At 30.1% G+C, this 24413-nt stretch overlaps 1 protein-coding gene across 1 annotated transcript in view; it reads left to right on the top strand.

Moving 5' to 3' along the window:
* The first annotated feature begins 868 nt into the window (after nucleotides 1-868).
* Nucleotides 869-24413, top strand: part of LOC126741720 (adhesion G protein-coupled receptor A3) — a 60103-nt gene continuing 36558 nt past the window's right edge. Inside the window, exons 1-11 of the mRNA XM_050448264.1 lie at nucleotides 869-1347; nucleotides 4333-4398; nucleotides 4460-4675; nucleotides 4738-5031; nucleotides 10247-10462; nucleotides 10522-11041; nucleotides 15633-15842; nucleotides 20894-21020; nucleotides 22796-23028; nucleotides 23082-23423; nucleotides 23475-23751. Coding sequence (XP_050304221.1) covers nucleotides 1133-1347; nucleotides 4333-4398; nucleotides 4460-4675; nucleotides 4738-5031; nucleotides 10247-10462; nucleotides 10522-11041; nucleotides 15633-15842; nucleotides 20894-21020; nucleotides 22796-23028; nucleotides 23082-23423; nucleotides 23475-23751 — 2716 coding nt within the window. The 5' untranslated portion in view covers nucleotides 869-1132. The remainder of the gene's footprint in view (nucleotides 1348-4332; nucleotides 4399-4459; nucleotides 4676-4737; nucleotides 5032-10246; nucleotides 10463-10521; nucleotides 11042-15632; nucleotides 15843-20893; nucleotides 21021-22795; nucleotides 23029-23081; nucleotides 23424-23474; nucleotides 23752-24413) is intronic.

Genomic DNA, 24413 nt, shown 5'->3' with positions numbered 1-24413 from the left:
TAAACGACGCTTGGGTATATCGCCTGGAACAGGCGATGCATCTTTCTCCTTATTTAATACGTGAATAATGTATCACCATCTTTATTTAAAGGTATTTGGTTCAGTTTCTCAAAACCGAATTATTGTGAATTGTCCGTCTGTGTTGTTTATAATAGAATAATATATTGAGTTGTTGACAGAATAATGAATAATATATTTTTTCTATATAAACCCTTTATAATTACAAACCCTCATAAAATCATCTATATTTTGATTCTTATATATGGTTGTACCCATTAATGTGGAAACACTGTACATGGAAGGAAAGTAAAACTTGTAATAGTAAAAATAGAAAGAAAATAAGTGTTTTTAACTGAATTCGTTAAGTAAATACAAGCAAAAACTTAAATGAATATCATGGTATTAGGATTTATAAGATTCAAGATTATCAGAATGATAAAACAAATATTTTAAAGTGCACGCATCTATTCCAAGTTGATTGAAACGTTGTCTCATTTTAGGTGAGGATTACTTTCTTTAATAAATTTTAACTTTCATAATTCTTAAAGAAGTACCAGAAAAATCACAGATCTAACGCAACTATCTTAAATTCTTACCTATATGTAACTTTCTATTTTGTATTTTCGTAAACATAACCTCTCAAAAACTTTAATTGTTTTGTTTCCCTACAGTTGGCACAATTAAAATTTGTCAGAGTGACCAACATCGAAAGGACACAATCACGCAAAATGGCGGCCCCCTAGTAGTGGTCATTTACTTTTCATTGAATTGGCAGTCCAGGTATATTTTTAAGTTCGTGGCTGTGGCTAAACTCTGTCATGACAGATTTGACATATGTATGTCATGTGTCAACTGTCATTTTCTACAGCCTTGAGTTAAATGGCCTCTACAATTTGTTGTTAAACATTAAAAAAAATTGTTGATGTTTTTACTGCTAATTTTTCCTATAAAAACTCAGCTATAATTCAACTTTTAATTTAATTCGACGATAGTTCCGATCTACTTATAATGGAGTGGTTGTTCTGCAACAATAACAAAACTTGATGCAGTGGATATATTGGCCCCTTTTAAAGCTTAAAGTATACTTGTTTAGTTTTTAACTAATAACATGTATTAATTTATAGATGAAATTATGAATACTGATCTTATTCTACACATTTTTCTATGGCTCCAAATAGTTTTAAGTATTTTGTCCCAAGATACTCAGTGTCCAAACAAATGTTCTTGTAAAGTAAATTCTCAAAGAGATGGAGGAAATTATCTTAAAATGACGTGTGGTGAGAAAGAAAAAATAACTCATTTAGATGAATTAGAACTTCTTAATACTGCTAGTGAATTAGTGCAGCTGTAAGTATTATTGCCTTTTTTCTTAAAACTCATTAATGTAGATCTAGAACAGAATCAGACACATTTTTAAGTAATAATAGAAAGCCAATTTCCTGTTTAAGGAGGCTTATTCATGCCTAATTGCCAGTTCTCCAGTGTCTTACTTTTTGGATCTTAGAAAAATACCAGAAAAAAATCTAACATCAGAATGAGGTGAAAATTGATCTTTTTTATTTGTATCTTTTTTAAAAAGTATTTTTGATTTGATTACACTATTTTGTTTGGTGATCCATTACAATTTAGATTTTGTGGTTTTTTATTATTGGAATCCCCCGAATTGAGCAACTTATTTATTTGTGTGTATATTCCTATAATAATTACAAACTGCAATAAAACTATTAAAGAAATTAAACACATAAATTAAAAAGATTTATATCCTTCAGTTTCATTTAGATAAGAAACTAAGCTTGAGTCGCCAAAGAGCAAAAACCCATAAAAATACTGTATCAAAAGATAATAAGTAGTCATTGGTCCAGCCAGTAATTGCCAAATATATTTTAAAGGTACTTGTAATTACACTGATGGATGTAAATTCCCATATTTGTGCATTTATTTTTCCCTCTTATTTAAATTTTAAAAATAAATATATTCTAAAGTAATTTTGGTTTAATTCTACTTTTGAGTTGCCTTGTTTTAACTTATTTTGTTTTCCAAATATACTTTACTAGCTTGAAAATAACATTGGAAACATGTCAGTTGTTAAAATGTATGACAAAAATTACAGTTTTTCAAATCAATTTTTTAGTGTAAATTTTCTCAGACATAATTGACATATTTAAGTCTGTTCTAGGATTAGTGGGTAAAACAATAGTTATTGGGATATTGTTATGTATATTCTCTATCTTTCTTAGCTTTAAAGGTTAACTTTTTTATCTTGATCTTCTGAAAAATAGGGGTTTACTCAAATAATTATATAACAGGTGGTCTAAGATAAAGGATACATTTATTAATTACTATTTTGCATTTTAAGAAAAAACAAACACGTAATATCATACCAAATTATATTAGGTATGTTTCCTACTTAAATATCCATTTTTGAATATATTCAATTGTATTAAATGACACAATTCCTTTGTATTTGATTTTTTGAAACATTTTAAGTTTCATCTTTTTTAATATCACTTCAACTCCACAGAAAAAATTAATTAAATCATTTTAAAACAAATCTCAAAAGAAAGCATGGAAAACAGGAGAATCAGTTTTTCAATATATTATTTAATTTTTTTGACCTACTTTTAAGATATTTCAAATGTTCAGATAGTTTTTTAAAATACTTATACAAAAAGTATTACCTTTAAGTTGAGACTTATGTTATAAAATGCACCTGATATAGTTATATTCTTTTAAGGAATATTACATTTTTTGGGACAGCAATAATTTCTTTAATTATTTTTACTAAACCCATTTAAATGAATTTAAATTATTAAAAATTGTAAAACCAACACAATTGCCGGTTAAACTGGAAATGACAGAAAACAACTGAATTCCCATATCCCAGAGGGCCACCCAAAGTGCAGAAGAGATAAATTTTGATATTTAAATTAAAGCCAATGGCAAAAGACATATATTATGCAGGTTTGCATACAGTTATACAGATTTTTTTAAAAATGTACCCAAGTAAAGTAATCTTAGTAACTGAATAACTTAAGTAAGTTATTCATTTACAAAAAATAGCATTTGTTTGTCAAACAGCATTGTTTTCTTTAATTTTATAGTATAATTTTATAACTCTATGAAGAAAAGAAGAAAGGATATCAAAAGATTTTTAGATTTTTCCATAAATATTTTGAGATTCACAAATTTTTAAACTCCATTTAATTAAGAGTTAAATTATGCAACTTTGCTAAAACTAATGAAGCCTTTTATGGTTTCCCAGGTCCCAATGGTAACCCTCAAATTTGCAATGGACTATGCACTGCGAATCTATCTAAATCATGTTAGGATTAGAAAATTTTAGTGTTTAAAATAGGTATGTGACGAAATGTCTAAAATTACATATGCACTAAATAATATTAAGAATTAAAACTCATTTTTATGCCATATGTATAAAGATTTATTTTACCTAATGGCTCAATTTTACAATCTCTACTGATTTAATTTTTGGATACAGAAAAAAAAATATTCACATATTTTTCTGATTGACTTATACTAATATTAAAGCAAAGACAAAAATATTAACTATTACACTTCTCAAAACACCACAAAGGTCTTATTTAATAAAATAAATTGAATTCCGTTCCGTCTGGTCACCTGTCAAGCTGGTAGTCAAGTATGTTTGCCGACTTGACGCCCCCTGAAGTTATTTTAAATCTGTTGTTTTGCATCTGCTCAGAATATGCTTATTAACTTTGGTCCAAATATGCCATAATATTGGCAACATAGAATGAGGCCAAAAAGGTTTTTTTAGACTATTCAATTTTAAACTAGAAATCAAATTGATTATAATTATTTGTAAAAGTTGCTGCAATTGCGAGGACAAGCTTACATCTGAATTTTTAACTGGTGCATTTTAACAGGTTATTTACAATTATTGCATTGGAAAATTTTTATTTGGGTTTTTAATGTTTTCTTGTAATGCATTAGAAGAAATTATTTATTAAGTTTTCATATATTTATTCCCCCAATAACTTGGTCTTTTTGTTTATTTATGCTGATTATTTTTGCTTGTATAAAAGAGCAGTTTTTTTAATGGAAATTTAAGATAATTTAGATTACAGAATGTGCTTAATAATAGGTATGTAATAGTAGTTCTTAACTTTTGAATTGAAAATAACTTAAAGTTTCTGGATTTATTTTCTTTATTCATTATGAGTAAATATTAATAGCTATGATTATTCCAGGGCTAAAGCACACACTTTTGATTTTTTACATTATATATTATTTAACATAAATGTAACTAAAATATTATTACTGTTTAATATCCAATATCCCTATTTTCTTTTTTAGAAATCTTTCTAACAATCTTCTAAAGACTTTTGAGCCAAAGGTGGAACTAATTGTTTTGCAAAAATTGTGAGTAAAAGATACATTTATTAATAAAATGACATTAATACATTTTATTTTTGTTTTTCAGAAATTTGAGTGGTAATCAGATATCTCATTTAGAGAAGAACCAATTTAAACTAGTGCCAAAGTTAAAAAGACTTGACCTATCAGAGAATCATATTAAGCAGATAGATTTAGGGGCATTTCATGGTCTTTCAGAACTTGAAAAGCTTAAGTTAAATCATAATGAATTATCATTAATTACAATGGGGACCTTGGATGATGTACCAGCACTCAAGCAATTGTAAGAGAATATTTATTATAAAATAAAGCCATAATAGATTTTAAGAAATCAAATTCTTCCAGGGATATATCTAACAATCCACTTCAGTGTGATTGTGGACTTCTGTGGATCTTGGATTATGCTCAAAAGCGGTCTTTAAAACTAATGTCAAACCCAAAATGCAGCTCAACATTTAAAGGCCTTCCCCTAAGAAAACTAAAAGTAGGGATTGATATTCACTGCAGGACTGCTTCGCATAACAATATCTTGCCCTTGTTGGATTTAAAGCCTGAAAACAATCAGGTGGTATTTGAAGGAGATTCTTTAAAGTTGCATTGCAAAGCACCCAGTATAACTGATACTATGGATGACTTAAGGTAAATTGGTATAGCATTTGGCTTAAAGATGATTTGAACTGTTAATTAATTCTTTTAACAATAATAGAAACAGATATTCTACTATGTCCTGGTAAAAAAATGTGACTGGTAGATTGGACCTAGGAGATTTTTTGTTTAAACTTGAAGAAAGTTGACATCATACATACATACATGCAGTGTGTCCACAAACTGTTTTGTTAAAAACAGTTTATAGAGATTTTCAAAACAATAAAATTTGTGAGGATAATTTTTTAAAGAGTCCTTTACCTTTATTGTTAAAATTTTAGATTTAAGAAACTCAGGATAACAGCTTTAATGTAAGATGTCTTTAATAAGATATACATTTTCATTTCATTCTAAAAGATATTTCTAAAGAATAAAGCTGTATTCTTATTGGTGGATTCTTTATATTTAATCGGGTAATATGACATATTATAATTCAAATATCTACTAGACCATGTTTCTTTTCAATTTCATAATTTACAGATAATGTTATCATTTAAGACAATGGTTAAGAAATTAATTTTATTATCAGAAGGAATTTATAAAATTTAGTCTAGTCCTGAAATTATTAAAACTGTTTTAATCTCTAAAGATGCCAATATTATTAGCAAAACACGTGTCGAGAAAAAAGAGTTGTTAGTGGTAATACTTTTGTGACCTGAATAATTGCAATATCAGAATTAAACTTAGTGTTAACATCCCGTATATCCGACAATGAAAATGGGACATATATTTGTAAATCATCAGCATATTGCTGTGTTTTGGAATTTAGAACTGATCTATTCATTTCAGAAACATTAATTGAAAATAACATTGAGCCCTGTGGAACATCTATTTTTAAACCCAGAAAATCAGACCACTTACTTATACAGACTGAGATCTATTATTTAAGTTTGATTAAAAAAAAATCAAGAGGTTGAGCCGAGAAAGCAATATAATTTAATTCAGCCAAAAGCATAGTACAGTCAATGGTATCAAATGCCTTGCTAAAATACAGCCATCCAGGTAGTTAATTCATTTTCTTCATTGCTTCTGATATCATTCACTATACTTACCAGGCTTGTTATATTGCTGGTTTTTCTAATCCTGACTAAGATAATGGAATTTTTTTATTAGTATCTCCAAATTTATTTACTTTCTGAAAAATATATTTTTCGAAAATTTTAGACCACTGGCAATATACTTATTGGCAGTGTGCTTATTGGTAGGCTCTTCCGTAATGCTGGGGATGTGTTTTTTAATATACAGAGTTGATAATATGTGTAAGTGGATGCACTAAGGCAAAATATATTTTGAGGTCACTGACTGTCCATTTCCATTTCCACCCATAGTGTTAGAGCTGATGTCAATGATTCTTATTGAGTTGCTGTTCATCAGCTAGCTTTAAATTAAAATTATTTGGAATATTAGGACATTTATTTCAAATACAAAGTCCTCTCAGTATCTCAAATATTTGCATACATACATTGCATTCAAAAAAATAAGCATCCATTAAAAAAATCTGCATTTGCTAATACTAACTGTAACCCATGATGTAAAAGGTTTAATTTTTTTATTTCTTTATTTTTTTTGTGGCGCATGCTTATTTAATATAGTAATATGTGTATTAAATATATTTTCATTAAATATATCTACCTTTGTATCAATATTATTTGAATGATAAAAATCGTCCCAAATAATAATCCATACATCCTCTTGGAATAAGGCTAAATTTATGCTAGACTAATCTGTTTAGAGATAATAGTGATCTCTCAATTAGTGATAATAACATTAATTAAAAGTGGTATTTTGTGGGTGTATTGGTCAATTATTAAAGAAAACTATTTGTTTCTAGCCACCGTTTCGAATTATATTTAATTCATCTTCAGGGCTCTAAAATAGATGGACAGAAAGGGTGTTTAACTTTTTTTTTCCTTTATTTTCTATAAATATTTGTTAAAAAATTATAAAAAATCTAACTTTACATACAATGACAGAATGCATATCATAGAGTTTCAAGAAGAGAGGAAAAGGAAAACTTCCAAAAACACTTGCCGATATATATATGGTTAATATTGAAAATTGATATAGATATGGTTTAATATTTTAGGAATAGAGTGTTGTTGCTTGATTGCAGTATTTAAGTAGGTAATTTATAAATTGGAGTTGAGTAAGCAGAGTTTACAGTATTATGTTGCAAGTTGACAGTATTGTGTTACTTAATAACGCAATATATGCATTTCACATATATTGCGTTTAATTAAGAATTTTTGTTACACTTCTCTAACATGTTCAACTAGTGCTGTAGGGTGAATAATTACATTCTTCTTTAGCACATCTCTTTTGTGTTCCTTAATACGTTCTTCGAGATATCTACCAGTTTGTCCTCCAGCCACAATTGTTACAAGGAATTTTGTATGTAACACCTGACTGCAAATGCATAGAAGTTTCACTTTTCTTTTTGCTAAATAAATCTGCATCCTATAGTGTTAATATTACTGAAAGTGATTTTTATTTGTTCGCAATTAAGAGCATGAGCTTACCGTTCCGATAAACCTTTGATATACGGAATTTTAAAGTACGCTTGGTTTGTGGCTCTGGTGATGGTTGACGGATGTCTAGTAAGGTATACACTATATACTATCTTACTAATAAGAAAGGTGTGTGTACGAACTCGAAAATCATGTAATTAACATTGTAAAAGGCATATCAAAATAGGTATAGCTAGAGGTGAGATCTTGACTGATAGAACTGTAGTACACCACTTTATTTAGTACAGGTTATACAAAATAATTTTATTTTTTATTAAATTGTTAATAAGTACATATGTTTATTACTAACTTGCTTGTGTGTTGAAATATTATATCAAAGGGAGTAAGTAAGGTTGAAGAATGGGTTGAGTATTGATTATTAATTGCTGAATCTGATTTATTTACCTTGTATGTATCTCATGAAAATTAGGACATAGTCGATCAATTTCGAATGAGGAGTGAATGTACATGGGGCGATTGTGCCTTTCACGCTGCATATTCGCTGGCCAGAGAGACATGGATTTACCTTTCGCCGTTTTTTTGCGAATGTCTTTGTTTGTTTTCAATTTTTTCTATAAAAAGTTAGACCAACCTATATCGGTTGATATACTATGATTAAATTGAAAGAGGTCGTCCATATTCTCAAAGAGACCTTGACATAAATAAATCAAAAGACAAAGTCTTGGTCTCGAAAATTTTATTGTATGAGTTAAAGTGGTGACACGTATTTCGCTCCTAAGAGCATCATCAGACCTAAAAATAATGTAAATAAAACAAACAAAATTACAAAAAGACCTTAAAGTAAAGCATAAAATATACCTTCAAAAGCTAACATGACCGACTGGGTCAATTATACACACACACACTGAACGGTAAACTATAAGTTTAAAAAACTGACGCCACAAATATATAAAAAACAATATAGAACACGAATACAAAAAAATATTAAAAAAATAAAAAGGAACCATCGAAATTTGAACCTATAGCCTCACAGCCAATCTGGTGAGGTTTACTGCGTTGACCGCTAGGCCACACCGTTCCTGCGGTATCTTGAATAAAAAGGAGGTGACTAGATAATGTTATTAAAATTGAATCCCGGCTCAAAATTGAAGACGTCGTAACCTTTTTAAGGTATATTTTACGCTTTACTTTAAAGTACTTTTGTAATTTTGTTTGTTTTCTTTGCATTATTTTTAGGTCTGTTGATGCTCTTGGGAGCGAAACACGTGTCATCACTTTGACTCATAAAATAAAATGGTCGAGAACGAGACTTTGTGTTGTTGTCTTTTGATTTATACTATAATAAAGACTTCTGATATCTATGCATAGTGTTTAGTGTATACAGTGCTTTCATTTCAAAACGATCCACCCTTAATAACTTTCTTTAAAAAAAACACGTCAAATTAGATATACAGGGGGACGTTTAATTATGCATTTACTGAAGTTCTGTCAATCACCTCCTCACCTCCAGCTAACCTCACTTTAATATGTCAAATGGGAACCCCCATCGTGTGATACATCATAGTAAGTAGCGTAAAATTCTGTATTCAACGGTACCAAAAAAAATGAAATCGGTAAATGTGTAAGCAAATAGCGAAAATGTCTAGAAATAATGAATATTTTATTTACGCCAAACTTTGGTATGTCAAATGGCTACCCCATGGTGTGATACATTATTTTAAAGGGCATTCATTATGCTATCAATGGTTGTAAAAAAAAATAAAATTGATTGACCAAGAAGCAATTAAAGTGTAAATCCGTAAGGTAGAAAAACAAATTTAATTAGTTTAACAAATTTATTTTATTAAATGTTTAAAATGCGCGCCGTTATTAACAAGACAATAAAAAAGCCTATTTTCAAACTCCTTACGAACATTGGCAAGGGTCTGCCCGCTAATTTCCCTGTATTCTTGAAATATTCTATTTTTTAAATTCTCAATACTCTCAGGTGGGGTTTTATAAACTTTGCTCCCGCTAACGGCTTATTTATCAACCGATTTAAAAGATAATCATATCAAATTATTGGGAAAAAATAACCGCATTTCAAAAGTGGTTGTTCCCAATAATATGCTATTTAAAAAAATAAAGTAAATGCCAAAATTTATGGATATAAAATATATATTTTTAGTTTGGACAGTTTAAATAGGCGTGGAAAAGGTTGTCATAAAAGTCATAAAATGCAACGAAAACTATTTTTCCGTGATTACTTAATTAAAAATTAAAACTTTCAACGCATTCATGGCACCCTATTTTAAAATTATTTTTTTTTTTTTTCGATGAGTATAAAACAAAAAGTAGCAAATAGAGTACCATTGTTTTCAGAATATTATTTTCTATCGAAATACATAATAATATACCATACATAATAATAGTGTCCCATTTAAAATAAGAAAGTTAGTGTCATTTCCTGTTAAAGGGAAGCGATGTAAAAAAATATGTCAAAAGATGCTCTATTTATATATATATATATATATATATATATATATATATATATATATATATATATATATATATATATATATATATATATATATATATATATATATTTATATATATATATATTTATATATTATATATATATATATAAATAGAGCATCTTTTGACATATTTTTTTACATCGCTTCCCTTTACCTTTCCTTTTCCCTGTTTTTAAACTTTTAAATTTGGAAAAGTGGTTTGCTTTACAATTTTCTTATTTTCAGCCTAGAATGGCTATGGCTTGATAGTAAACCAAAAGATCATTTTCCCGACATTACAATAGTGGACGAGTTCCTGCCTAATCCTGGGATCATTGATAGCATTCTTATTATAAAGAAGCTACAAAAATATCACACCGGAATCTGGTCTTGCTTATTTTCGTCAATTCAAGGAAACTATTCTAAAAGTACGACTATATTTGTGCTATCTGAAGATACTCAGTAGGTGTACTTTTTAAACTTTTTTGACATTTTGTATTTATTATATAATTTTTTTTTAGATTCTGTCCGATAACTACTACCAACGATAACAAAGGCGTGTATATCTGGCCAAAAACGGTAGTTAATCATACTGTTACCATGCCTTGCGAGTTTTTAAATGATTACTATGAAGCCTCAATTCAAACAGCATCCTATTATTGCTCAATAAATGGAACGTGGCAAGATTTAGATACTTCAAAATGTTCCTTTATATCTGATACTACTCGCATATTAGAAGGCTTTTCGAAAGTGAATTCATCAATATTGGAAAGTGCGAGACATCTTAAGGAATTTACTTCAAATTTGACCATCTTTGAAGATTGCATAGATCTGGTTTTTGCAATTGAAGCCATTGAAAATTATGCTGCCTTACAGCAAAGTGAACCTTTAACGAATATCTTAATGGATGTGACCAGCAATTTAATGCACTTGCCTTTTTCGTATTTAAAAAAAAGTGATCTGGCATATAGGAGCTGCTCCAAATTACTTGATGACATGGAAAATTGGGCTTTAAATCACTCTGCTATTTTATTTCAGAGGGTAAGATATAGTATCGAATGGCAGATATATATTATTTAAATTTTAAAAATATTCCTGTGTTTAATAAATCCTACAAAAACTTATTGTTTTGAAAAAAATTGCATATGCTAAATAGAAACAATCTCAAGATAAAATAGTTGAGTTGAAAGAAAATTGTTTACGCAATTGTTTACGATCTATATATTGTGAAAATTATTTTGGATGTGATATATGATATAAAATCCTAGTTCTTTTCGCAAAAATATTAGTAGGCTGTGTGGGTCCCATTAGACTTGTGCAGTCTTTTGATAGGTCATACTGACCTCTTTCATGTGTATGATTTTGTATCTATGATATAGGGATGTTTTTAGGATATTTATAAGGGTCGGATATGGAGACATACGTTTCATTCTATTTATAAGTGATACTTGTGAGAGAATTAAATATTAACAATATCTGCCTTTGCTGACGACGTTAAATTGTATAATATAATAAAGTCTTGAGTTGTGATCTAAATTCAAATGCAAAACATGCTTTCTTATCATAAATAAATGACATTTGTTGATAAAGCTTCTTATAATAGAAAATAGCAACATAAATCAACACCTTAATAACACATAATTAAAAATGATGTATTACAGATGTGAAGTCTAAGAATAAAGTAAAAAAAACACAATAGCGGGTTCAACATGCTAGCATAAACAAAAACACAAAATTTATTTTAAAATTCAAGACGAAACGAGAAGTTAACGTTTTTGAGAGAATAATATCACTAATTCTAACCTATACATCTTGACGAAACAATTATATTTAATTGGTCTATTCCCAACTCTCTTCGAAAAACTCTGTTAGGCTATAAAAACTTGCTTTTAAAATGTTTCGTTAAGGAAAGTTCCGAGGAAGGCTTTTAGAGGCTTTTATCCAATTTGGAAGATGGTTACAACATTTTATGCTCAAGCATATAAGGGTGCTAATTCCATGTTAGTTCACTTTTCGGTATGACCATTAAAATGTTGTAGTTTTGTCTGGTATTATAATGTTTTGAGGAGCTATTATTTTTAGGATATGATTTATATTTTTTTTATATTAGGCAAGCAGACTCAACAATTATATAATCAACACAAGGTAAGTTAAATAGGAGTCTATATGAGTCCAGTGTTTTATGACATATATATGTAATGGCTCTTTTTTGCAAAACAAACACAGAGTAGAAAAGTCCTTGACTCCAGCAACTCCAAATTGCTGTTCCGAGCCGTAGGTGGCTTTCAATCAAAGAAAAATAAACCGATTTTGCAACTTCCATTTTCACTTCATTTGAAACCCCTCTAACTTTTTGCCTCAATGCTGATATATGGTCAAAAAACTTCATTTTATCATCAATAACAGTTCCAAAAACCAGAAATTTGTTAAAATTATTCCCTTCCAATTCTTTGTTGTGATCATTAACTTTTGTAAACATATAAACTTAAAACTTAGCAATTTCGTCTTACCTATATTTAAAGAGAACAGATTAGCATCACACCACTGTTTAAAAATCAATAAATCTTCAGAAATTCTTCTTGTTAATCCGCTTTTCTTATTGTCTGCCCATAAGATGGCCTTTCCTACTATCTGTCAAAATAGTAAAGAATCCTCTCCTAGAATGTGGAGAGACTTCAGGTCATTTATATAGAATAGAGAGTCGAACCATGAGGAACTCCATGGCTCACTCCACAAAGTTCAAATATCACTTCTGCTAATGTGCTTTTGAAAACCAATTCAGTTAATATCTTGTTTTTACTTAGGAAAGCTACCATTCTTACTTTAACCAGTTTCTCAATAATCGTAGACAGGCAGCGCAAAAGTGGAATTGGTCTGTAATTTATGAGGTCATTTGGTTCGCCATCTTTAAAGAGTCACAAGGGAAACCTTAAGATTTCATGGAAATGTTGCACTATCAAAAGAAATATTTATAGTATGTACCTAAACCCAGAGCTTGATAGAGTTACCTACTCTGCAAGACTGATGGACAGTCCATCAATCCCAGATGTTTTTTTTTATTTCGTTTAACAATTTCTTAATTTTATATCGATCAGTATGTATCAAATAAAAAGATGGTCATATAGAGATATTATCAGTATATGGATAGGAGATCTGTTTGAGGATTTATTTAATATTTGAGTCTTGCTGCTACTGAGCAGTAGAACTGAATAAGATTATCTGTATTAACTGGAAATTCATCCGACTTTGCGGAATTACCCCTTAGTTCATTAATAATACTCCAATTTGGAGTTTTTAATGGACTCTAATTTCATAATAACGTTTCGCATTGTTTTTCTATAAATGCTTGTGTATTAAAATAAGGTTTTAATACCATTAGTAATCCACGGTTTCTTAAGTTTTATTTTTATTTGTGGGGAACTTTTTTTGTTTTGAGTATTGAAAATACTCAAAACAAAGTCACTTCAGTGGTTAAAAAGAACAAGGGAACGATACACCCCTGTCCAATCAGTATTATGACATTCGTTTCTAAAGCGTCTAAAATACCCATCGGTGTAGACCGTATTTACATTTGTTTCCCCTATTTATTTTCGGTACGCTAGCCCTAGACAGAATTTACTACAACCAGATGGAATAACCTGAAGGAATAGAGGAAATTTAAACAGATGTAATGAATTAGTGTTTGGGAGAATGATGTAATCCTTGTTGGTTGTTCAATAACCATTTGTAGATTAAAAGAAGTCAGCATATTTTTTGAGTCTGATAGATAATCAATATTAAGCCACAAACGATTAGCTTTGCTCCTACTGGAAATAGTATAAAAAATATACATGCAATATAAAAGTCAAGAGCTTTTATATAAACCACAGAAACTTCAAATTTACCTTCAGTAATGTATTGATCAAACCTTTTAAAATTAGTTATATTAAACGTCTTTAAAATATTGTTAGTTACTAGGATCGTGGTGTTACCATGACCGAAGTCTTTTCTGCAGTAAGAAGCAACTATGGTATAGTTTGTTATAAAACAGGGTTCATCGGATCTTAGCCAGTGTTCAGTTAAAAGTAATATATCCGGCAAACTCAAAGTATTTATAAAGATTTCAAATTCTTTTGATTGATTTAAAAAATCGTTATTAGAAAATTTATTTAGTAGATACACATTTTTTCTTGGAAGTTTGCAGACAATTAGATTTGTCTTAAACCACTTATTAGCTACCAAAGTTATGTAAGACATTTTAATGAAACTATCATTTATGTCAGATAAAACAATTACAAAATCGTTAATGGTCTAATCGGAAACGTAACAGTCACAAGTGTCTATTAAAGCTTTAAATTTAGAAAACGGTTTTCTTATTACTTTAAAGATTGAAGACTTTAAATAAAAATATCTTCTTCTCGATAAGTAGGGGTAAAAGGACAATGATTTTATGTTTATTTGATATTGGTTGCACCGTTGTCACCTTTTCTGTGCATTTGTCTAGAGAGTCAACAATTTTAGAGTTCAATTGAGCAGTAGAGGGTGAAGAGGATCTATATTAGACTGGGTGGTTCAGAAAATCACGCATGATGAATAGATCAAAGTTTTCTTCAAATCATTTACATAACTTTTGTTTTCTTCTGTCAAGGTTTCAATAGTAATTTTCATTTTACTCATCATGGTTTTATAATCAATCAGTTCTTTATTTAATTTAGACAACTTTTCCTGAAAGGACTGTGTTTCATCTTGAAGCTATTCAGCCTAATTTTATCAGCTTCAAGGGATTTTATTATTTTCTTGCAATTCCATTCAGTATTGTCAGCTGCATCCTCAAAATCTTGTATACGTACAAAGACGTTTGTTTGTTTCTTCACGGTTAGCCGTCTCTAATTTTTGCGTATTTCTACCTGCAACTCTTCTAAGGTCGTCAAGTTGATGATAAAAAACCTTAATACTAGTGTCACAGTAAGTTTATTCAAACTACGCAAGTCCCCATGCTTTGATTTGCAATGAGTGCAGAAAAAAAAGATTTCATCCCTAACAGTTACTGCATGCATTTCAGTTTTTACAAAATGCCCTAAAGACTTAATTTTTACGAAGTCTAGCTTTAAAGATGCAATATTGTCATTCCGGGCAGGAAAGAGTAGACATTTTGTCTTATTAAAGCATGCAAGACACTGAAAAATTATAAACACTTTTTCAATATCAACAATAAATTCTCAAGAATGTTGGGCATAAATCATTAAATTAAATTAAAATAAAAGGAACTTTAGTTTACACTGGATAGAACATTACTCTAGCGGAATCTGGATAGTATTACTTTATGGCGCATTCATATGATCTGGAGCTAAATGCAAAATAAAAATCAATATCATATTTAGTGGAGTATCAAATATAATTCAGAATGAATATTTTAGATAGGCATTTTATGTGTGTTATATTGATACTTTGGAATCAGTGCCGAAAAGATTTTGAGGACGAAATTCACCATTGTTCGGCGTTTCTTTCCATTATTTTATTTGGAAAAATATATAACTTCATAAAAGTTGATATTTAATATGCAAGATGTAGTAGAATTAATACAACTTAGATCACTATAGCTGATAAGTAGTTAACTCTGTTAGTAGCCATTCTTAAAAGGATTGTTTTTTAGGAAAACTTCGTTATTGAATCATTTCCTACCGGAAAAGAGAGTTTTTCAGGGATAAAATGTTCTTGGTTTAGAAACGAACACAATGCTTTAGATTCCTTATTCTCATGCAGTTTAAGTCACAACATTCCAGACTCCATTGTTCTTCAGGGTAAAACGATTGAGACATCAGTTACTGTTCCAGACAGCGTATTTACCAAAAACAAAAATGAGGTAACCATATTATTTTTTTTTTAATATTTTAAGTTTAACGGTATTTAAGGAATTTATTAATATAAAGTGCAACCGATTTAATGATATTAAAGACATTCCGAGATCGTAAAATTCGAAATCGTAAAAGATTAAGTTCATCTGCACATGTGGAAATAAAAATTTATTTCTATTATAACAATATTGACAACATGGTGAGTATATCACCTGTTCTTCGTCATTCCGGAACCATCGCGATGACGGAAGCAAGCACCCCCACGACATCTCGTCGCTAGTCGGTCAATTCAATACATAGAACTTTTGGATGATTTCACACCATATCATAAATATAACCCGTCACATATTCTAGAGAATGAAATCTCTAAAATAATATATTGGGACATAAAAATTATTACTGATGGACCGACGCAACGCAATCGGCCAGATGTGTGTTATACAGATACTAGAAAATTTTTTTTTTTATTGAAAATGTTGACCTTAAGAAATACAAAACTTGATTTTTTCAAATATTGCGGCAGGTGGTCAATCTTGCTGAAACCATAACTGGTCGTTTATTCAAGAAAGAAAGATTCAAGAAAGAATTATGTGATTCCTGAACTGATAGAGATATCTTTTCCCATGCAAATTACCATGTAGGAAAAAACCACTGAAAAATTAGTTGCTGTAAAACCAAGTTCTTCCATTTAAATCCTCACTGATTAGACCTGGGATCGGTCTATTTTCAACAAGATGGCTGTCCTGCTCATAATACGGTTATGGTAAAAGAATGTTTTATATTTTTGGGTTTAATAAATACTTCTCCTGACCGTTTTATTAGTGGGACTGGTGATACTAAATGGTCTAGATTTCCAGATTTGTCCTTGAATGGAATCTTATGGAGACCATTTACAAACATGAATTTACTAGACCAACAAATTTAGAAGAGTTGTGAGAGAAAATTATTGGTTGTGCCTTTTCACCAGACATTTTTTTTGGAAATACTAAATGGCTTTTATGACATGTCAACTTATTGTTTAGCCAAAGAAGGGGGTCTAATTGAGCCTTTTATTTAAATAACTAATTTTTTTAAATTTTTTTTTTAAGAGTTTTAGTTTTATTTTTGTATAGTGTTTAAATTTTTCCCACTTTTATCAGGGTTTATATTTTATTTTTATTAGAATAACGCTCTAATTTTCATTATGCAATACACAGGATTATAAACATGTTGAGATTAGTATTCTATATGCGTTGTACACTTATTTATGTAAGGCCTTCATCAGAAAAATATTTTAGAAATGTATTTCGCTTAATATTATATTTTCTCGCATAATATAGATATCCCCATCAAAGTGAGGCGCCTACTAACGCCGTATTGAAAAATAATGAACAACCTATATATATGTATATATTCCATATTACGCCATAAGATCACGCATCTGTTGTCTAATTTATTATGTGTTATAACTTAGACAGTGTGTCCAAAAGTGATGTCCAAATTTAATAATAATGGAATCATTAAAGAAAAGTTGGTCTCCATGACAACCAAACCAGAAATAACAGAAAAAATTCATGCAGGTTGAAATGTGGGGAATAATTTACTGAATAACTTTCACTAAGGTCACGTTTTCGTATGCCAGGTAATTAAAAAGTTACAGGCAATAGGCGAACTTTTATTGCTAATATAAGAGGGGTTATCTTTGCTTGCTATGTTTGACATCTTCTTTTGTTATTACATTAAATATTATTGAGCAAGTAATAAAATTAATTTTGATAATAAAGAATAGAAAAAATATATTGTCTTACGAACCCGTAAAAAAAACTGATGAATAGTCATTTTGACAGAAGATAATTTATATATTTTACCAACCTAATAAAAAACATTAGTTGAATTGAAAAATTCAACTTTTATGAAAGGAAAAAGAGTTGAGAGGCATCTGTGAACATAGGTTTTTTTTCGGCGAAGAAATTCTTTATGAACACCGGCTTGAACCTCCGGTAGTATGATTCAAAAAAGTAGTCCATTTTTCTCAAAGAGACCTCTTGATAATAAAAATTCCGAGATTAGATGGGCACAAAGTCAATGGTCTCAAAAGATGTTTATTTTAAAAAAAATGATTACACGTGTTTCGCCCTAAGGCATCGTCAGATCTAAAAGAAAACAGAAAGCAACCCTAGTACAAAAACAACAATGCATAGACACAAATTACAATATAGAGATTTGACTTACCGGTAAAGCTATAGGATTAACACCACAAACATTGAAGTTAAAACAAAATTAAATACATACAAAATAAAAATAATGTTGACGTTCACATTAATTTCGGTGTCAAAACTAATTAAATAAAAGTAAACAAAACAAGCAGAGTGGGGTTAAGTTGAACGGGAGAACGGAAAAAAGCAAAAAATAAAATAAAAAAATAAAAAGTGAAATATGACTTGGTCGAGAAATGAACCAGCGACCATCGGGTTCGTAGGCAAGCGCTTAACTTACGTGCTATCCAGGTCGTGATAAATATTGTTGAAAATTAAATGCGGTTCGAAGGTAAAAACATCATTCACACAAGACAGTACAGGACTCCTTTTTGCCCTTGTGATTTCCATCTTCTCTAATAGGTCAAGCTTCTTTCCCTTGGGGCACTCATGAAGGATTTTTACATTTTCCGGGATGGAAGGAAAGTGTTTTGAGGACAATAAATGACTTGCAAAAGCCGATTTAGTCTCGGTGATTTCGGTATCTTTGTGTTTATTATATTCTCTTAAGTGTTCCTTTTTTAGACCTTTTGCTGACTAGAGATAACAACAAAATCACCTTTGATATTTATAGAAAACCTTCCTCGACGGACAACATTATCCAGTTTGATTCTAATTCCCCGTATTCTCATAAATTTGCTGCATTCAACTCCTTTTTCTACCGGTTATTCAAAATACCATTATCAGCAAGCGCCTTTCAAAAAGAGTTAGCTACAATTAAACAGATTGCAGTAAATAATGGGTTTCCATTAAGTATAATTAATAGAATCTATTTCAAATTTTATAATAAATACAAGCTCTCCTATAATTTAATCCATAACACCAGCATTAAAAATTCTAGATTTCATTGCCTCACTTACTTTGGTAGTATCTCCTCCCGATTTGCTAAATTTTTTAAAAACTATAATTTACAGATATCATTCAAAACTTCCAACACATTATTTAAAAAGCTCGTAAACATTAAAGATAAAAGAGAACCCTTAACCCAATCGGGAGTTTACTCACTTAACTGCGGGGAATGTAATGCCGTTTACATTGGTCAGTCTGGAAGGAAAATAAAAACGAGAGTGCAGGAACACTTAAAAGAATATAATAAACACAAAGATACCGAAATCACCGAGACTAAATCGGCTTTTGCAAGTCATTTATTGTCCTCAAAACACTTTCCTTCCATCCCGGAAAATGTAAAAATCCTTCGTGAGTGCCCCAAGGGAAAGAAGCTTGACCTATTAGAGAAGATGGAAATCACAAGGGCAAAAAGGAGTCCTGTACTGTCTTGTGTGAATGATGTTTTTACCTTCGAACCGCATTTAATTTTCAACAATATTTATCACGACCTGGATAGCACGTAAGTTAAGAGCTTGCCTACGAACCCGATGGTCGCTGGTTCATTTCTCGACCAAGTCATATTTCACTTTTTATTTTTTGCTTTTTTCCGTTCTCCCGTTCAACTTAACCTCACTCTGCTTGTTTTGTTTACTTTTATTTAATTAGTTTTGACACCGAAATTAATGTGAACGTCAACATTATTTTTATTTTGTATGTATTTAATTTTGTTTTAACTTCAATGTTTGTGGTGTTAATCCTATAGCTTTACCGGTAAGTCAAATCTCTATATTGTAATTTGTGTCTATGCATTGTTGTTTTTGTACTAGGGTTGCTTTCTGTTTTCTTTTAGATCTGACGATGCCTTAGGGCGAAACACGTGTAATCATTTTTTTAAAATAAACATCTTTTGAGACCATTGACTTTGTGCCCATCTAATCTCGGAATCTCCGGTAGTATGGTTTTCCACTAAATTAATTCCACTGAATTAAATGTTGACATTTTTTTTTTTTTAATTTAGCACTGAAGTGTTTGACATGTTTCTTGTCATCTTCTGTTCGTGAGAGTGTTTTAATTACAAATTTGTCATTAAAATAAAAATTATATTTAACATTACTTAAGAAATCATCATAAATAAAAAGGAAAATACTATTTAAGACATATAAATATGTTATACTTATGTATATATAATCTATTTTGGCCACCACACAAAACACAAATCATGCACCTGCTATAGATAATAGATAATGTAAGTGGCATTTACTAGAATCTTTGAGTGTAATATGGATATCATATAGTATTATTACAGCCCAATAATAAAACAGGAACAGCATTTTCGGAAAGACCTCTTAAATCCATGAAGAATATTTTTTTGAGGAAAATGCTGGGGATAAACGATGACGGGGATAAATCATTATCATTATAGCAGTGGTTGTTTAATAAGAAATTTTTGATATTCACAATCCAAACTTAACGAGTTAACGTTATATTAGTTGTTTGATTTAGGAAATTTAAACCGTTCACTATATTTATCACGGCGATTCGGCACACATCATTTACAATACCTTACGTTTTTCCACTCATTTTCAATATAGTCTAAAGTTTGTAATGATCAATACAGGAAAAATGCGAGAAAAATGGTTACTAAATGTTTATCACTAACTTGTCAACATCCCATCTCAAAAGTCAAATGAAATATGAAATATGAACCCTGAGAATGGAAAATCCCTAAATGAAAATAACCAAGGCAACAATAACAGGCTCCATCTTCGATACGGATACTTTCTTTATACATTGTACATTCTAGCGCCATCCGTGTCTACAAAACATATAAACAATAGGCTCCATTTAAGATTATTTCAAGGGAGGATATGTTTTGCGATATAAATCGTTATAACTATGGTTTTATTTACTTATTGTGATGTTATATATTTTTGTCAATATTAACATATGTTTTAAGAAGTTACTTTTAGTTTCTTTTATTACAATGTTTTTTGCAGTTGTCTGAAGAGTTAAAAGATTATAGCATATTAGTGTCAATGCACGCTTCCAGCAAACTTTTTCCGATTGACGATGAACGAGAGGGAAAAGAGGCTGTTACTTCGGCAGTAGTTGGTGTAAAAATAAGTAAGTATTTCTATTTTAATTTTTAAAACTCTACAACTGTCTGCTTTGCCTAATATAATCCTTTATATTGGAAGTACTCAAGAAATCTCGAGAATAATAGGAATGTTTACTGTATTTTATAAACAATTTTGCTTTATATGTGAAGAAGCATACCGCCATCACGTGTCAAGTTCCGAAGATTAGCCGCGATTAAGTTTTTTCTTTAAAACAAATCAATGAGACCTGTAGCGAGATAATTTAATAGCCAAGATCGGCCACTATTTTAATTAGTTTTTAACAATAATCTGATTTACAACCTGCATGTGATAATTTTAATCTTGCCCGGTGATCAAACTCGCATAGTTTGTATCTTTGACCTCTTTGACTCCTTTTACAAAATTCAAAAATACGCTAAATATGTCGCAAAATATGAGAGTTGGAAAAATGCGGTTTGGAACAACTAGCTTCACCCGTTTTTGAGTAGTATTCATCACCAGAAAAAAGTGCATAACAAAGGGAGGAAATCTTGGGTGAGAAGCGTTTAGGGGCAAACTTAAAATTATAAACTCTAACCTAGAAATATGATGTTCTATGACAACTGTTAATCCAAACTCTAAGCCAACTCATAGGTTTTTCACATTGAAAGTTTTCATATAACCCTCTATACGTATTTAAAATATGTTATTATCTAATAACCCCTTAATCTGAGTTCTTTTTTTTGTGCGAGCAACTTTTCAAACACATATTTTTTTAAACTTCAACCCGTTTACACGCTCCCTGATTTTTTAAATATATGAGAACTTGCAATATTTGTCTGTGTTACAAAGATGTAGACACATATTTTGATTTCTTCTTCTTGTCCTGAAGGTGTATCGCGTTAAAATTGGCTGGCATTGAGAATATACAAAAATATTATGTTGAGTAAAAAATGTCAAGAGCTATGTCCCTTAGTTTTAATTAAGAACATTTGTACATAAGGTGATTGAAATATTGTTTTACACCTAAAATATAGGTGTCACTGAGTTGGAGGGAATAATAAAATACATTTTAAATATAACCTTACCTAATTTCCTTTAGCAAAAAAATACTTTTCAGTAATTTAAACTCATTAGTGAATACTTGCTTAATAAGATGTATGTTTTTTTTTTATTTTCAGGATGAAAGATTTTTTCATTGTTGTTATAAACAACAAAAGATTTAAAAAAAATGAGGTTACGTACCCATATTACTTGCCAACATGTTTTTAGATTACAAGAAACCAAACCGCATTCGATAGCCTTATAAATATTTCACTTATAAATTCATCAGATTCACTTAAGTCGGGTATTTGTATTGTTTGAAAATAAAACTTTTGGAGGAAGTAACAACACTCTTTCAAGTAAATATATACGATGTATTGAAAACAAAATGTCGATGCTATTTGGAATTTCGATGCTTTTGTGTCAATATATTGGATTCAAAATGTATTGTTTTTTTTGGGCACTCCTACGTATTGAATAAAATATAAATGAAGTGTTGAAGTACAAATACAACAAAGTATCAATACTTATTTAGGAATTTAGTACGAGTACGAGTAAAAGAGAAAGAGCACGTTTTTAACGTTTTTAACGTGCTCTTTCTCTTTTTCGTGAGAGAGAGAGAGAGAGTTAGATTTTATTTTGTTAATAAAATATATGCAAAGGAAAAAAATTCTATTTACTATGAAAGGAAATAAGTAATCTAAAGACTCGATTGCAATCTGTTTACAAATAATGGTTAGAAAACATCCATCTAACTTCAATAACTTTTATTTATAGTTGGCCCCGCACACGCAGAACCATCCCATCCAATAACAGTAACAATTAGGGCACCCCATTCAACTTCCTACGAGGTTACACCTTTTACACCAGTGTACTGGGATTCCGCCCTGGGTAGATGGACCACTCAGGGTTGCCGATTTGGGCAGCACTGGCAAGATCATATTGTATTTTCTTGTAGAAAGTTGGGATATTACGGTTTAATGCAAGACGTATCAAATTCAAACATAACTGTAAATCTATATGTTTTCTAAAATTAATTTTTACTTCTGTGTTTTGTTTTTAGGGTAGCTTTACTGGTATTTTTCGCGCATCGCATCCAGCTATATATATAGCAAATGTAATACTTTTTATAACTTTATTGATTTCTATATTGAGCTACATTTTTGGGTTTACCTCAATACAAGCGCCGAAAAAAGCCAAGCACTGTCTAATAAATACCTGGATTTCTATTGCGATGTTGTGTTTTATGTACACATTTGGCATTTATCAAACTGAAGAACCAAAATTATGCCAGGTTGTGGGACTAGCTTTGCATTATTTGTCTCTATGCTCCATGCTCTGGATGTGTGTTACCGTTAATTCAATGTATAAACGACTTAGTAAGAATGGAGACTCGATTTTACCGGTTTGCTACATAAAATAGTAATTGTACTCGGTCTAACATAATTTTTTATAGGATGACGATTTGCCTAGCGAGCAACCTATCAAAAAGCCCATTATGGGGTTGTACTTGGTAGGTTGGGGTGTAGCTCTTATAGTCTGCGGCTTGTCAGCTGCCATAAATATTAGGGAATATGCTTCACATTCCCACTGTTTTTTGAGGACTGGACCAGCTCTAAGTGCGATCTATGTGCCATTTACTATCTTGTTCCTGTTTATGATAGTTTTTTTTTTACTTATCCGGTGTGCCATTAGTAACTTGGATCTGTCGCACGGAGGACATTTGAGCGAAGGTATGCAGAATAATGTATGTTAAATATTTAGGCAGGAAAAATTTTTCTATTTAAATTAATAACATTTCTATGATTAATGGTGAACTAAGTCAATATTTTCTATAATATAAAAATACTATTTAAAAAATAATTATCGAAATTTTGGCCTTTTTCTTATTATTGGATTTTTGTGAATTTTTAAATGTATTATCTTTTTATAATCGTTGCATTAATTTTATTTGTTAACATATGACTTTTTGTTATTATTGTGTGACATCTGTCTTAAAATTCACCCCCTTAGAGCTACAGCACGCGCAATTGCTTTAAGAACATCGATTATTTTGTCTCAAAGATATAAGTAAAATCTTAGTGAAGGGGTTTGAAAAATATTAGTTGTACCACATTCAAAGTCAATTGTTCTGAAACAAATTTTAGAGTATCTGTAAATTCAACTGAGCCTTTAAGATTTAACAGAACATCCGTAACCATCTTTTGTTTTTCGGATTCAAGTTGATTTCAAGATCAAATCAGGCTTGGAAAGTCAGTGGCCAGATTATTATGTCAGCTCAAAGGAAATAACATCATTGTATTTTCAATTCTGTCTATAATGTTTTTTAGTTGACTCAAAGTATTTATTTTAAATGGTTAATTTGAATTATAAATTGATACATTGTCTATATAAA

Source organism: Anthonomus grandis, chromosome 10, assembly GCF_022605725.1.
Source record: "Anthonomus grandis grandis chromosome 10, icAntGran1.3, whole genome shotgun sequence".
Classification (NCBI taxonomy): domain Eukaryota; kingdom Metazoa; phylum Arthropoda; class Insecta; order Coleoptera; family Curculionidae; genus Anthonomus; species Anthonomus grandis.
The sequence above is the reverse complement of the archived record's forward strand: the minus strand, read 5'-3'. Positions and strand labels throughout refer to the sequence as shown.